The 13939-nt window shown below is 35.6% G+C and overlaps 3 protein-coding genes across 6 annotated transcripts; 1 reads left to right on the forward strand and 2 right to left on the reverse strand.

Moving 5' to 3' along the window:
* The first annotated feature begins 1237 nt into the window (after positions 1-1237).
* LOC104752232 (uncharacterized) lies at positions 1238-3580 on the forward strand. 2 transcript variants are annotated; one of them, XM_010474321.3, is made up of 9 exons: positions 1238-1461; positions 1647-1727; positions 2222-2271; positions 2482-2559; positions 2662-2719; positions 2795-2844; positions 3022-3130; positions 3206-3267; positions 3350-3580. In XM_010474321.3, exons 1-9 carry the CDS (start codon positions 1378-1380, stop codon positions 3390-3392), a joined length of 615 nt encoding a protein of 204 aa, XP_010472623.1. In that variant the 5' UTR covers positions 1238-1377; the 3' UTR covers positions 3393-3580. The 2 variants fall into 2 exon arrangements, with proteins under 2 accessions (XP_010472623.1, XP_087347343.1); XM_087491217.1 differs by lacking the exon at positions 3206-3267 and having other exon boundaries at positions 1256-1461; positions 3317-3580.
* Positions 3581-4621: 1041 nt separating this feature from the next.
* LOC104752234 (uncharacterized) lies at positions 4622-8718 on the reverse strand. Of its 2 annotated transcripts, none has more exons than XM_087491215.1 (6): positions 8249-8718; positions 7872-8155; positions 7667-7765; positions 7524-7595; positions 7287-7406; positions 4622-5757 (listed from the first exon to the last, which is right to left on the reverse strand). In XM_087491215.1, exons 1-6 carry the CDS (start codon positions 8580-8582, stop codon positions 4759-4761), a joined length of 1908 nt encoding a protein of 635 aa, XP_087347341.1. In that variant the 5' UTR covers positions 8583-8718; the 3' UTR covers positions 4622-4758. The 2 variants fall into 2 exon arrangements, with proteins under 2 accessions (XP_087347341.1, XP_087347342.1); XM_087491216.1 differs by having other exon boundaries at positions 5983-7406; positions 8249-8701.
* Positions 8719-9064: 346 nt separating this feature from the next.
* On the reverse strand, positions 9065-13644 carry LOC104752235 (jacalin-related lectin 20-like). Of its 2 annotated transcripts, XM_010474324.3 has the most exons (5): positions 13501-13644; positions 13027-13230; positions 10182-10622; positions 9630-10094; positions 9065-9548 (listed from the first exon to the last, which is right to left on the reverse strand). In XM_010474324.3, the coding sequence occupies exons 2-5, from the start codon at positions 13222-13224 to the stop codon at positions 9297-9299; spliced, it is 1356 nt and encodes a 451-aa protein (XP_010472626.2). In that variant the 5' UTR covers positions 13225-13230; positions 13501-13644; the 3' UTR covers positions 9065-9296. The 2 variants fall into 2 exon arrangements, with proteins under 2 accessions (XP_010472626.2, XP_087347344.1); XM_087491218.1 differs by having other exon boundaries at positions 9065-10094; positions 13501-13637.
* Between the last annotated feature and the right edge of the window lie 295 nt (positions 13645-13939).

A 13939-nucleotide genomic window follows, 5' to 3' on the forward strand; every position in this document is an offset into this window, starting at 1 on the left:
ATTTGATTGCCACAACAGAATTTTTCAAGTATATTAGTCATATCAAAATTTAAAGTTAAATTTGTTTTAAATGTAATAATTTCTTTTGCCGGAATGATTATTGTTGAAACGATCCGAGCATGCGAGATATCTATCATTGTGTTTTCTAAAGATTCGATAATGTTCAAATAAGTTTTCTGGTCTTGTGCATTTGTTGTCATGTGTGTAAAAATAACTATTGTCAATTTCAGATTTTAGGATCCGTCAAAAACTCTCAATAAACAAATTTAGGACTTACAATAAAACAAATTCAGTAACATATAAAGGGCCACGTGATGCATCTAAGGGACATGCCCAAAATCGGGCTAGTATAATAAAGCATTGTCAAAGTGATAGAAGAAACAAGTATTTTTGAAAATAATGTTAAGTGTCGAACTGGCTCAAAAAATCTGAGATTCAATATACTTTTTTTTGTTGGACAAAGCTAGAACTTGTTTTATATTTTAGAACGTGCGTTTGAGGATTACGAGAAGAGTTTGAGATCAAGTTCCAAAACCGAACTATGGTAGATTTGTTCAAGTTAATTATATACTAGTCATAAAAATTAATCGATTATAACTAAAACGAGAAAAATTCTCCAAACAAATTTTAAGTTATTTAGATTTATATGTTTAATACCTAATGATTTTTGGTTGAAATAAAAATCATCAATGTATTAAATTGGTGTCATACAAAATCTTATATCTAACTCGTTAATGGATTCCAATCAAAGACTTAGGCTGTTATAGAATTACTAATCAATAATATTAAATTATAATCATTGTGTTTAAATAGATATATATATATATATAATCTGTTTACATAGTTACAAGACTGTGTTGATGTAGTCTATTGGTAATGGATGTGTTTTGTAGCCGATCGAACTTGGATTCGAATCCGATTAGTAACTCCATAACAATTGAACAGTCTCCGATTTGAATCTATCAACGATTTAAATACATCATCTATTATTTATTCTAATAAAAAAACTTTTGAGATATTAAATATCTAAATAGAAAAAAAAACTTTGATTTTTGGTGAAATTAATGAACTATATAAGATTTATTTGTTTTGGTGAAACCAAATCAAATTGGCTTTTATATTATACACTGGTCCCGACGAAAATAATAAGGAAACGCTGCGTTTTCACAAGCTAATTAATACGACAACGGTTTAGCCTGATTCTTTTTTTGACGGCCTTTTTTAAGTGAACCGAACCGATGATATTTGTTTAGTTTGATGATACCTTCTTTTCTCCTTCAATTGCTTTCTCGAAAATTCTTGGCGAGATTTATTATTATTATTATTATTATTGTTGTTGTTTAGCCGACGCGACGACGAGTCCCGAATTGGTGAAAGATGTCGTGTACGCATGATCACAACTGCGAGGATCATGAGTGTTCCTCTGACTGGTCTCTCTACAAACACATTGATCTCTCCAAGGTCTCTCTCCCTCCCTCTCTCTACAATCATATGGTTTTTGAAAATCTCCACTCATCACATTTAGTCTGTAATTAGGCAGTTCCAGTTCTAGGTTAACGAATCTCAACAATTGATACTGGACTTGTGAGGTTTTTGATTTAAGGGGTTTCGGATACAGAACTAGTTGTGTATAAACTTGGTTTCAGGTTACTGCTCTGAATGAATCTGTTTCCGGAAGTGCAAAATCAGTCTTCAAAGCTTGGGAACAGCGACTACACTCTTCCGGGGTACTTCAAAATCTTCACAATAGCTTTTATGTTTTGCATCTTCTTTTGAAGAAACAAATGAAACCTTTACTTAAGGATTCAGTACCAAGTGGGGCTTGTAGGCTAGTAAGTTGGGTATCAGAAGATAATACGTGCCATTAAGGAATCATATAAGGTTGCCTAGTGATTGAGGTTGCAAGGACAGTTGTGTATTCATTGTGGGGGATACTACTTATACACTACTGTGCTTGTAACCTCAATCGCTAGGCAACCCTTATATGATTCCATAAGAGCTAAGCCCCTATCATATTTTTCCTTTACCTCCCATAAAAAATTAGCCTTTTTAGATAAGAGAGCCTACTTTGTTTATAAGCCATTAACCAATATCATGGTTGGCTGGTGGTGGATCCTTAAATTATATGTATCTTTTCTCAGTTTATATGTTTATATTCCGTACTCTGTGTATGATAATGTCTAAAAGAACTGGTATTTGTTTTTTTTTTCTTTGCCTACAGGAGCATTTGGAGAGCAATGAGGGAGACCCTGAATTGCTTGTTTTTGTACCGTATGTTAGCTATTTGTTGTTCCTCTTTTGTTTCCGACCTGTTAATTCAAATTTCCTACCGATGTTATTTGTTTGTGTTTAGAAATATAGTGACTTCAGATCATTATTAACTTGACTGAAGCTTGGTATTCCATGTTTCTTACTGTGGAAATTATTAGTACTTTTTGGATGTGCAGCTCATTTATGTTCATATTGTCATGATTATTATAGATTCACATCAGACGTCAAGATCAAAAGCATATCAATTGTTGGTGGCCCTGAAGGAACAAGTCCTTCTAAGTTGAGAGTGTATGTTTAAACAACCCTTTTCCTGTATGTATATGTATGAATTATGCATACGGTTCCTTCATTACAGAAAGACAAAAGAGCTGATTATTGTCTCAAAACTAGGTTTATCAATCGTGAAGGGATTGACTTCTCAGATGTTGAGAGTATGCAAGCCGTTCAGGTATTCCGTTGTGAGTTTTTTTGCTTACTGTAAGAAATGCACTTATGCTGATACATTTGTGAGTTTTTTTTGTAGGAATGGGAGTTAGCTGAAAATTTGCAAGGAGTCTTAGAATACCAGACCAGGTTTTTCTCTACACTTATATCGTTTCACTGGGTTGTAACATAATCTCTACATACTTTATGTAATGAATCTTAAGAACTCTATATGAATCGAGCGTAGTCCTTCACTGATTTATATATATGCTTTCTCTTCAAATGGTCAAAAGTGAGATGTCTGATCAGAATGTGCGCTTTGATTAGGTATTCGAAATTCCAGAGTGTTGGAAACATCACATTGCATTTCCCTGAGAGTTTTGGAGGTGACACAACCCAAATACGTTACATCGGGTTCAAAGGTGAAGCAACCCAGGTAAGTTTGTATATAAATGCTGCTACTATCATACGGTATTGCAGTTGGTTAAGTTAAACCTTTTGGTCTTAACAGTTGAAAAGGGATGTTGTTGCGACAATTGTTTATGAGATCAGACCAAATCCTTCAGATCACAAGTAAGCCTGAATCTCAACCAAATTAGTCTTTTTTGTTTCGTATGTGAAGATCCTTCAGTTGCAAACTCTGTTCGTTTGGTAGGACAAAGGCCGAGACTGGTGGAGGTTTTTCACAAGTTGAGTGAAGACATTATCTGCTCCAACTTTACTCTTCAGCCTTCTCACATACTCATCTTTTCTCCTTAACAAGCTTCGGCATGATGTCAAAACTAAAAAGCTTCGGCTTATTATATTAGCAAACATATATGTATCGAATAAATTGACAGACCAACATTTCTGTGCTTAAAAACCTACATAAGATCTTTCAGAACCATTTTTTTTCCTTTTGCTCAACAACATTGAAAGAGACAGCCCAAGTTAGGTGTGCAAAGGAACACTGAAAGAGTAGATGGTTAACAGTCTCAACACAAGATGGACATCTAATGCAGGTGTTGTCTTTGGCCAAGTGTCTGTAAGAGAGGTTCCCAGCTACTGACAGACCGTTACTCGAACATCTCCAAAGAAAGTGATGAAGTTTAGGTGGAGCGTCTGTTTTCCACAGTTCCTGGTAGAGAGGTTTCAGATTTGGATGGAGCACTTCCTGGGGGATATTTCTCTTATTGATGATCTCACACATGACAACATAACCCAATACCCAGATTTAACTGAATAATGTCCTGATTTACTATGCTCTCAGGCATATTTATCTTTTGCGTCCGTACATCCCGGTCTAAGCTCCAAAATCTTTTTCTTATCTTCATCAGGAAAAAGCAATGATAATTAATCATGTCTCCACCTCCACCACTCTCATCAACCAGGTCTCTAACGTATTGTATTGAAGATACTGCCTGGTGGTGTTCCTGAGAAAGCAAGTTTGTTACTTGAATAGCCTTAGCTGGTTTGGTGCTGAGAGCCATTGGTGTTTCCATATATCAAGTGATTCCCAATTCCCTATCACAGCTCGAGCTCCTTGTTAGATCATACTTTGTGCTGCGTGAATGCTTCTCCAAGCATAGGAAGATCTAAACTCTAGAGCTAGTGGAGGATTTAGAGGTTCAGGCTTACTAAACTATCTGCTTAGAGAATGCTTACCAATAAAGCCACATTCTTTAAAAACTCTTTTTATAAACTTTGGTGTGCCTAAGTCTCTGATTCTTTTCACATACAGTATAAACTTTTATTAAAGATTTCCAAACCGATAAACTTTTTTTATTGGTGCAAGGGTTACCGATAGAGAAATGCGGAAAGATATTGTATGACTTATGATGTATTTTTTCTGAGTTGTGGCAAATCTGTAAGTTTCGGTGGGAAAGCTTACTTTTTTTTTTTATCATTTGGGGTAAATTTGAGTTGATGTAAGAAGACACAGCGGACCGACCAAACATAACATTAACCATTATCTTTAAATGTAGAACTAAAATGTCAAAACACAAACATTAAGATATCCTCAAGAAAAAGATAGTGCAAGGAAGCCTGTATTGTAATAACAGCTGAAAATTACCCTTAGACATATCAACTTTTTGGGGATGCCTTGGGCGGTCCAGCAGGTGGAGCAGCAGTCTGTGAAGCTGGTGTACCACCACCACCACCAGCGGCAGCGGCTCCAGCCGATCCATCCGACGAGTAGCTCCCACCAGCAGCAGCTTGTGGGTATCCTCCATAAGACCCATATGCCTGAGGTGCTTGACCATACCCATATGCTGGAGGCTGTCCATACCCTGACGCTGCTGGTTGAGCATATCCAGACTGACTACCATAGCTGCCAGGAGCACCTGGAGACTGCTGGCTCTGACCATAAGCAGGTGGCTTTGCAGCCGGTGGTGGAGCTCCATATCCAGAACTGTAAGCCGCTGGTGGCTGACTGCTGTAACCAGCCTGAGAAGTAGGAGCAGCTCCATACCCTGCTTGACCAGTACTTCCTTGAGGAGGCTGTTGACCAGTTGTACCATACCCAGCCTGTCCAGACTGAGCTGACGATGGCGGAGCAGCTTGAGATGTGTCTTCCTCTTGACTCGGATTAGCGGCGCTGCCGTAACCAGCCTGTTGCTGATCATACCCAGCAGCTTGACCATATCCTGATTGCTGCGAGGCATTGTAAGCCCCATACCCATCTTGCTGGTATCCCTGACCAGCTTGGCCATAACCAGAAGCATGCTGGTAGTAATTATAGCCTGTGGCATCCGTCGGTGCGGCTGAGCTACCACCAGTGCTTGGTTGTTGTGACTGTTGCTGACCGTAATAATCATACTCACCTTGCGCACCCTGCTGAGATGGTGGCACAGAGGATTGATCCCAGGTAGAGGAATAGCCAGCTGAAGTCTGTTGAGGGTAACTCCCGTAAGGTGATTGACCATACTGAGGTGGACCAGGATATGCTCCCGGTTGCATGTAACCACCATAACCAGGTTGTGCAGGCGGACCACCAGGTGGTGCCCAGCTTGATGGCGGGCGGGCTTGATAACCACCCTGTTGAGGATAGCCTCCACCCATTGAGGAGTTTCTCATACGGTTCTGCATAAAACAAACCATTATAATAAGCAAAGGTAACTTTTTTCAGGGAAATGGAAGGATGACACAGCATATAAACACATGAACACAGAGGCAGAGACATATAAAGCAGATAACAAAGACTAGATCGAAAGGAATACAAGGTTACGTCATTTACCAACATCTGTCCATATAGGATCAACCAAGATCATATCATATTCTAGAAGGGTAATGGTGATGCCTACATACCGTACTGATTGGTGAAATTATTGGGTTACTCCTGCAGAAGCCCATCCCTTTCCCTATCCGAGATAAATGGGTGCAAGAAAACCACGAATACTATAGAAGCTTTTGCAGAAAAGCAACATATATATATGGAACCTATGTTCTAAAGGCAATGTATGTGCAGCAAAGTAACCTAATACCAACTAAAGAGTGCTGTTTTCAACAATATTAATACTCATGCATATTATCAGATTCAAGCTGAGGTATGAACTATCTGAAGTAAATTATGGTTGAAGGGTTCAGCGAGATATGAATCCAGGAAAAATCGATGCAAGCAAACAAAGGCATAATAAAAAAAACACAGTTACTAGGTTAGCAAAATATTGGCACGAAAAAATGGCTAATAGGTCTTCATATGTCAGTCGCCCACCTTCGGTGATACCCTGATGATTAAAACTAGAAGTGATAGCTGAACGGAAGTGATATGACACAAATAATGAAGCACAGTTTAACAAAAAGTGACATTTATTGTATATTTGTATAACACTGTTTGGAAATACTATCACCACATGTTGGACTGAAACAATTCAGCAACCTTACAAAGGCTACCCATACCAGTGTAGGATCAACCACCTTGTCTGTGGCCAGAAGCGATGAAACATAGATGTCTGCATATACTCCATAAACATAGACAACAGAATTTTTCTACTAAGAAAAATACAATTTGAAAAGTGAATGTGCTAAGAATATTTCTTGAGAGGAGTCACGACAAACCATGTTATGTACATAGTAAATTTGGATTATTAAAAAAGATGGAGAGTAAGATTTAAGGAAGGGTCAATAAAATCTGCCATAAAAAGATAGTAAGAAAATGAAGGTAAGGAAGAAGCAACATATAATCTCTTGCAACCTCGTTAACAAGATGATGATAACGAATAACAAGATGAAATATTTTTTGTAATTAGTCAAGAAAATCCAAAAAAGTCTCAACAAGAACCGACCCCTGCAAACAAGTGGAATAGAAGAAGCATGCACAACATTGTAGATGCTTATACAGTGGAGCTGATACTAACGGTAATGAACGCACAAGTATAGCTCATCATAAGCAAAACAGAGTACTAGGATTTGATACATTAACTAAGTGAAACTACTATAACCTACATAACCTATTATCGGAATAATAGAGTAGGTTTAAAGAAAACGGTAGATAAACCTAAAGCTGATGACAACTAAATAATGTAATCAAAACACAATATCAATTTCAGGTAGAAAAATAGAAACTGCAGAAGCCTGCCACAATCCATAACAAACAAAACAATTAAACATACCTCGCCACTGATGATTTCATTAACTAATTGCTTAGCATGTTCAATCTGATCGGTTATCCCATCAATCTGCAAAGTTCTTTCTGGCGTTGGGTCTCCAGGGGGTAAATGCAAAGGAATAACCTGCAGACAACAATATTATTACAGGATGAATAACATTTCACCAGTTGGAGACAAACAGAAGCCTGGTATATAATATTGTTTCACAAAGAAGCTGAACAATTAAAAGAGAATACAAACCTGAATTCGAGCTCCAGTCTTAGCTTGCATAGATTTGATAGTTTCACCTCCTTTACCAATTATCAGACCAACCTAGAACAGTTTATGTATTACATACAAGACACAGATTACAGAAATCAGCCTATCTCTAGAACACCAAGTACCTTATTGTTAGGAATTTTCATAACAAACTGATCAGCTCCTGCTTGTCCACCCATCCTACGGCCGCCACCACCTGAACCAGCAGACCCACCTGCCTCAGCCTAAACCAAAATTATTAGACATAGCATTAGTAATCTACTTCAATCACCTAAAACACACACCAACTTAGCCACTATCATTAGCAACAACTTGAAGTATGACTACTACCTCTTGAAGGACATCAGTGATCAACTGCTCAGCCTTTGAAATCTGATCAGGCGTCCCCGTTAGGTCAACAGTCCTTGTAGGACAATTAGGGTCAGCATCCATATCTCTAGTGACCTGAATCTTGGCTCCAGACTGAAGTTGAAGATACTTAATAGTCTCTCCACCTTTACCAATGATAACACCAACTCTCATATTCGGAATATCAATCTTCTTGGTAGTTCCCTGGAAGCTACCATACGACACCGGAATCGAAGATGGAACCGTCCCTGACATCTGCTTACCCTCTACATAAAAAAACCAAATCACGAATCAATTAGGTTTTAATCACAACCCTAATTCCATAAACACAACTACAAAAAAAGATTTAAAGAACGAACCAGAAGAAGGATATGAGCTAAACCCTTTGTCAGCATAATCATAAGAAGCACCGTTCTCAACACGAGGACGCTTAGCATCAGCGCTGTTGAGAAGACGGGCAGCGATTTCTTGTGCCTTTTGTTTAGCAATCTGGATTTCATCCAAGGGAGGAGGAACGCTGTTGTAAGAAGACGGCGGAGGAACGGCGGTAGCGGTGGGATCAGGTGAAGCAGATGGGATCGGACCAGAAGAGAAGCCAGTGGGTCTGCGGGTTGATGGTGGAGGAGCGGTTGGTTCTTCGTATTTGCGTTTGTTGGAATAAGTGTCGGATGAGTATTGAGATTCGTCCGCCATGGTTTGATGATTTGGGCGAGCTTTGGATTTTGAGAGAAACCCTAGAAAGAGGCGGAGGAGATAAGGAGAAGAAAAAGACTGCCGAGAGAGAGAGAGAGGTGTAAAAGATATGTTTATATATGCGGACAAAAACCTTGCTGTTGTATAATTTAGATATTTTACCCCCTTTTTACTCTTTTTTAACCGCTTATCCTTTTTACCTTTACTACTAACTTTTTACATTTTTCTTTCTACACAATTTTAGAAACATAGGAAAAAAAAAAGAGAAAAATAGTTTTTTTTCCTGAAATTATATTATTATTAAAATTGTCGATTGGAAAATTACATTTTGATGTCAGAATAATTAAAAACAAAAAATATAGAGGGATCGATTAGCACTGCTAATATTAAAACAAGCGATATGCTGTAAAAATTGTATGCTATTTGTGTATTAAGATGATGACATGTGATTATACAATTAGATTAGTAGGGAGACGATTGTATTTTTACGACTTTAGAAGTCTTATGCTTATGAAATGCTTCATTGAAAATAACAAGTCAACCTGGTTCGAAAACCTTGCTGTTATTACACGAGATTTGCTTAATTGAAATAGATTTCAAAATAAAACCATTGGAGACGACACACGTACGTAGTAAAGTGGTGGAGATACGAGAGAGGCCCTTAACCAACATGCATGGTCAAATTCAATATGAGCATATAGTTTAAGGACGTCGTCACTTGGTGATTGGTGCGACACTAACCCCAATCTGATGAAGCTCGTGGCTAGCTTTTCCATGGAACCCGACCACTTTGTGACCTTCCCTCCCGAGTGTAAAGCTAACGCCAGATTCCATTCCAAAAGGCGGAGAGGTTCGTTTATTGGTCTTGAACTTAAGCATGATTATTACTGCAGAGTCACTTCCAAATGTTTTTTCATAATAACCCTCCACTGCCGTGATGTATTCACTTGGATACTCCAACTCGAACTGTGAAAGTGGTTCATTAAAAAAACAATAATACAACTTTATGGTTAGTTTAAGGAAATAACAATGAAGTAGTATAATCACCTCTTCGTATCCAAGCATAGTCTTCTTTCCATGCTCTTCTCCTAGGACTAACTGGTTGTTCTTGTCATACACAAACTTGACAGATGAAATACCATTATCACCTTGTCCCACATATATCTTTCTCACACCATCGAAAGCTCCATCATCCCATGATTCACCTCCATCACCACCTTTTCCTTGTAGTTTCTCCGTGGGAGGAGGAGGAGGAGGAGGAGGAATAGGGATCGTACCAAAATATGCACCTATAGCATCCATAGCCCAACAACTCCTTCCATGGAGCCCGACAAGAGCCCTCCCTTTGCTCTCAAACACGATAGTTCGCCCACCCTTATGTCCATATGTAGGAGATGTTCTGTCTTTTGATGTCTTGAAACTTAACGACCTAACTCGGTCTGTGCTGCCACGGACTATGTCACAGGTCACCTCCATTGATGTAATATATTCATATGGATAGTCCACTGCAAACTGCAAACAACAAATAAAGGGTTTCTTAGATTTATATATCTTTCCAAAATTTTTTTTTTTAAAAGTAAGAAACGTTCAAACTAGAACCTCGTTTGGTTTTCCTGGCGGATTCATATGTAACATATCCCCGTTTTGACGCGTTTCCACTTTGCCGTCTTTGTCGTAGTCGACCCTGATATGCGATATCCCAGTGGAGTCATATGCAACATAGACTTTTCTTACGCCGGTGTGATAACCCTGGTCCCATGGGCTGCCTCCAGAACCACCTTGGTATTCCAATTTAATGGGAGCAAGTGGTGTGAAATAAGCTCCAAGAGATTTTAGATTTGCCTCAGCAGATCCATGGAACCCAATGATTTTGTTTCCACTAGTGACTTCAAGTGTGAACTTAGCGCCATTGTCATCGTATCCTATGACTTCAGAACTCCTCTGATTGGTTTCGAATTGAAGTGCTTGAATCACACCGGATATGTTATCATAGCAACCCTTTACTGATACCAGATGTTCATGATCATGATTAATCTCAAACTGTGAGAAAACAAAGTAAACAAAAAAAAATAGTATATATCAAGATCCTCCAAATACATATTATAATAATTATAATAACATAGGCCAGTAATGGGAGTATTTTATCGCTAAAAATAATTAAAAATATTAAAAAGTTAATTTTTGAAAAAATAAACGAGAATCAGTTTTCACTAGATCTTAACCCGCAGTACACCGCATGCCTATTTTTAAAAATTAAAATATTTAAAAAACTAAGTTGTATTTATTTGTTTATATATATATATATATCATATCCGGTGTGATTCATTGGTTATAACCAGTAATCACAAATTTTCTTATATATGCGGAGTGATATTACAGTACATTAGGTATTAGCAATGAGTAAGAGTCAAGAAGAAGGTGAACACTGAATTACTGCACTGATGTGCAGCAAAGACCCTTATATTTTTGCAGAATTATTTTTATTTTGTTACGAAATGGAAGAAAAATCATTGGGTTGGTACACTGCGGGCCTATTTTTAAAATTAAATATTGAAAAATAAAGTTGTATTTATTTGTTTATATATATATATATACATTCAGTTATCATTGGTTATAACCGTAATCACAAATTTTCGTATATATGTGAAGTGATATTACAGCAAATTAGGTATTAGCAATGAGTTTAAGAGGCAAAAAGAAGGTGAACACTAAATTACTGCACTGATGGGCAGCAAAGATCCTTATGTTTTTGCAGAATTATTTTTATTTTGTTATGAAATGGAAGAAAAATCAATGGATTGGTCTATGATGATGAAGTTTAGAGTTTGTTAGGATAAAATGGAAGAAAACCAAATGAAATATCTAACTTAAAATGCGCAGATCTTGTAATTTGATTTTTTAAATAATGATAACTTAAAATGCGCAGATCTTGTAAATGCGCAGATCTTGTAATTTAGAAAATAAATTTTATCCAAAATAGCTAATGATAATAACAGCTTAGGTATTTATCAACGAAAATCATCTTTATGAAAATTCACAATTATTTTTTGTGTGAATTATACTATTACATATTAATATTAAAAAATGTAGCTTTTTCTTATTTTCGTATTTTAAAGGTCATAATTAATACATTTTATTATTTAGAAAAATTATTTGAATATTGTATGTTAGGTAACTATGTAAGAAGAATTCAATTTTTTTGAAATATTTCATTAGAATATAACTACATTAATTATTATGTTTCCAAAACTATTTTAGTCTATTACTATAGTTATGTATGACATAATTATTACGGTAAGAATATTTCTCTTTTTGAAAGTATAATAATATGTAATCAATTTGTTTACAAAACTACATAGTGAGTAAATTAGGATCTAAGTTTTATGGAAAATTGTGTTTAATATTAGATTTGTAACATTAATTAATGTATATTATATCAGTTACGATTTTCCAAAATTGGTAAATCAATTTTAATATTTTAATTTAATTTTTTTTAACAAAATATAAATGTCAATGATATTCTTTGTAAATAGGTGTGAACTTCAGGATTTATTTCATAAATATCTCCAAAAATGTGTATATATATTTGAGAACCTCTCATGTGAGTCCCAAATAAAACACATATGTATCTCTTTATAATTGGTTTCATGATAAATCAATCTCTACTAGTTTTACACTATCTCTTCATTTTTTTAACACACCTTGACATTTTTATTTTCTCTATTTTGTTCTCTCTTAATTACATCATATTCAACTATCCATTTCATTTTATAACAAATTTCATGGATCTTCTTAGTAGTCAACAAGAAGGAAACACTACAGTTCATTTTATTCTTAATTCAACCTAAAGCTAAATGACTTCGCCAAAATTCCATATAATACCCAATATAATAATATGGGTGCTATGATCAGAACCAAGTTACTATTTATGGTTTTATTATTGTTACTATTATACAATATATAACCAAATATAACTAATTAATAAATTTAAGATATTTAAAATGTAATTTGACATGATTTAAAAGATAGTAACTGGAACTCTTCTAATTTTAAATAAGTATTCAAGCACTATTACATACAAATATTAATCTATATTCAGAAAGTATATTATATTGAATGACTCTTTCACCAGTTGAGGTATAAAATGATGAAAAAGTTCCAAATTTAATAATGCACTAAAAGAAAAAATATATTAAATGGATGAGAGATTCAATTAGTTCTAATTTAAGCGTAAGGTAAATAAAAGTTGACCAATTAAAAGTCTGATACTAAGGATACATGTGCATCTATATATAGCATATTACCTTTACAACCGATTATTTTAGTACTCAAATTTCAAACATTGTTTTTTTTTTAAAGTTACTCCATGCACAATATATACGGGATAGAACCTCATATCTTCAAATAAACAGGGTTTAGGTATTTCTATATTTAACATGCTTACCGTTTGTGTGAAACCTTTAGCTGATACACCATGGAGTGGTCCAACAACTGTTTGTCCAGCCTTAACATACTCAAACTTGATGAATTGAATTCCTTGAAGACCACCTCGTACATGTATCTTTGTTACATTTTCATGGTCGCCTCCATCATCCCATTGATTCCCTCCCTTTCCGCCTTTAGCTTCCATCTTTAGGGCCATCAAGAACTGATTCAAAACATTATTCAATAAAAAAAGATTTTATTTTGTTCCATAATTAGTCATTAGTTTCCCTAAAACATTACCCACTTGAGAAAATATACAAAATCATTTTCAGAAACAAACTAAAGACAGGAATAGAATGAAGAACCCTATTTCTTGGGTGAAAAAGTAAGCAGTTTTGATCACAATATAATCTTAGACATTTGGAGATATTTCTCACGTTCTACAGTTTAAAAAGAGTTACAATACGTTTACAAGGTGGTTTAGATTACGTACCTCTTATGCTTAAGAGTAGAAATAGAGAGCTAGATAAAGATAAAGAGAGCTGATGAACAATGTGGAGAAATGATATATAATATGTAGGTAGAGCAGAGGAGGTGCCTCTTTTATACACAGTTTTTGGTTTCTTTTTCTTTGATTATCTAGAAGCAAATTTATTAATGTGGTCATATTTTGGTTTACTATATGTGTGTGCATAAAAAAAGACAGCATTTATTATTTTTAAATATTGATTTGTGACTTTGGTACTAGTCCTGAATTAATGTACATGATAAACACTACACACTAGTAGTATTATAAGACAATATTGAAACATTATTAGTGATAGTTTTAAAATATTTAATTATTCAAATACACAAACGAAAAGTTCTTCTTTTTTTTTCACAGATTTAGGTCGCGATTGGTAACGGTTGTTACCTGTGGATGTAGAGATTTT

The sequence above is a fragment of the Camelina sativa genome, chromosome 16 (genome assembly GCF_030686135.1).
Source record: "Camelina sativa cultivar CO46 ecotype springtype chromosome 16, ASM3068613v1".
NCBI lineage: Eukaryota > Viridiplantae > Streptophyta > Magnoliopsida > Brassicales > Brassicaceae > Camelina > Camelina sativa.

Bases quoted from the DNA above. Each gene is read 5' to 3' on its own strand.
- LOC104752232 (XM_010474321.3), top strand. From the start codon at position 1,378: ATGTCGTGTACGCATGATCACAACTGCGAGGATCATGAGTGTTCCTCT. The intron at 1,728-2,221 runs GTACTTCAAAAT...CTTTGCCTACAG, and splicing joins AGCGACTACACTCTTCCGGG to GAGCATTTGGAGAGCAATGA. The intron at 2,272-2,481 runs GTATGTTAGCTA...TGATTATTATAG, and splicing joins GAATTGCTTGTTTTTGTACC to ATTCACATCAGACGTCAAGA.
- LOC104752234 (XM_087491215.1), bottom strand. From the start codon at position 8,582: ATGGCGGACGAATCTCAATACTCATCCGACACTTATTCCAACAAACGC. The intron at 7,596-7,666 runs GTACTTGGTGTT...AAACTGTTCTAG, and splicing joins TGAAAATTCCTAACAATAAG to GTTGGTCTGATAATTGGTAA. The intron at 7,407-7,523 runs GTTTGTATTCTC...TGTTGTCTGCAG, and splicing joins AGACTGGAGCTCGAATTCAG to GTTATTCCTTTGCATTTACC.
- LOC104752235 (XM_087491218.1), bottom strand. From the start codon at position 13,224: ATGGCCCTAAAGATGGAAGCTAAAGGCGGAAAGGGAGGGAATCAATGG. The intron at 10,623-13,026 runs GTAAGCATGTTA...GTTTTCTCACAG, and splicing joins CTAAAGGTTTCACACAAACG to TTTGAGATTAATCATGATCA. The intron at 10,095-10,181 runs GTTCTAGTTTGA...TGTTGTTTGCAG, and splicing joins CGCCAGGAAAACCAAACGAG to TTTGCAGTGGACTATCCATA.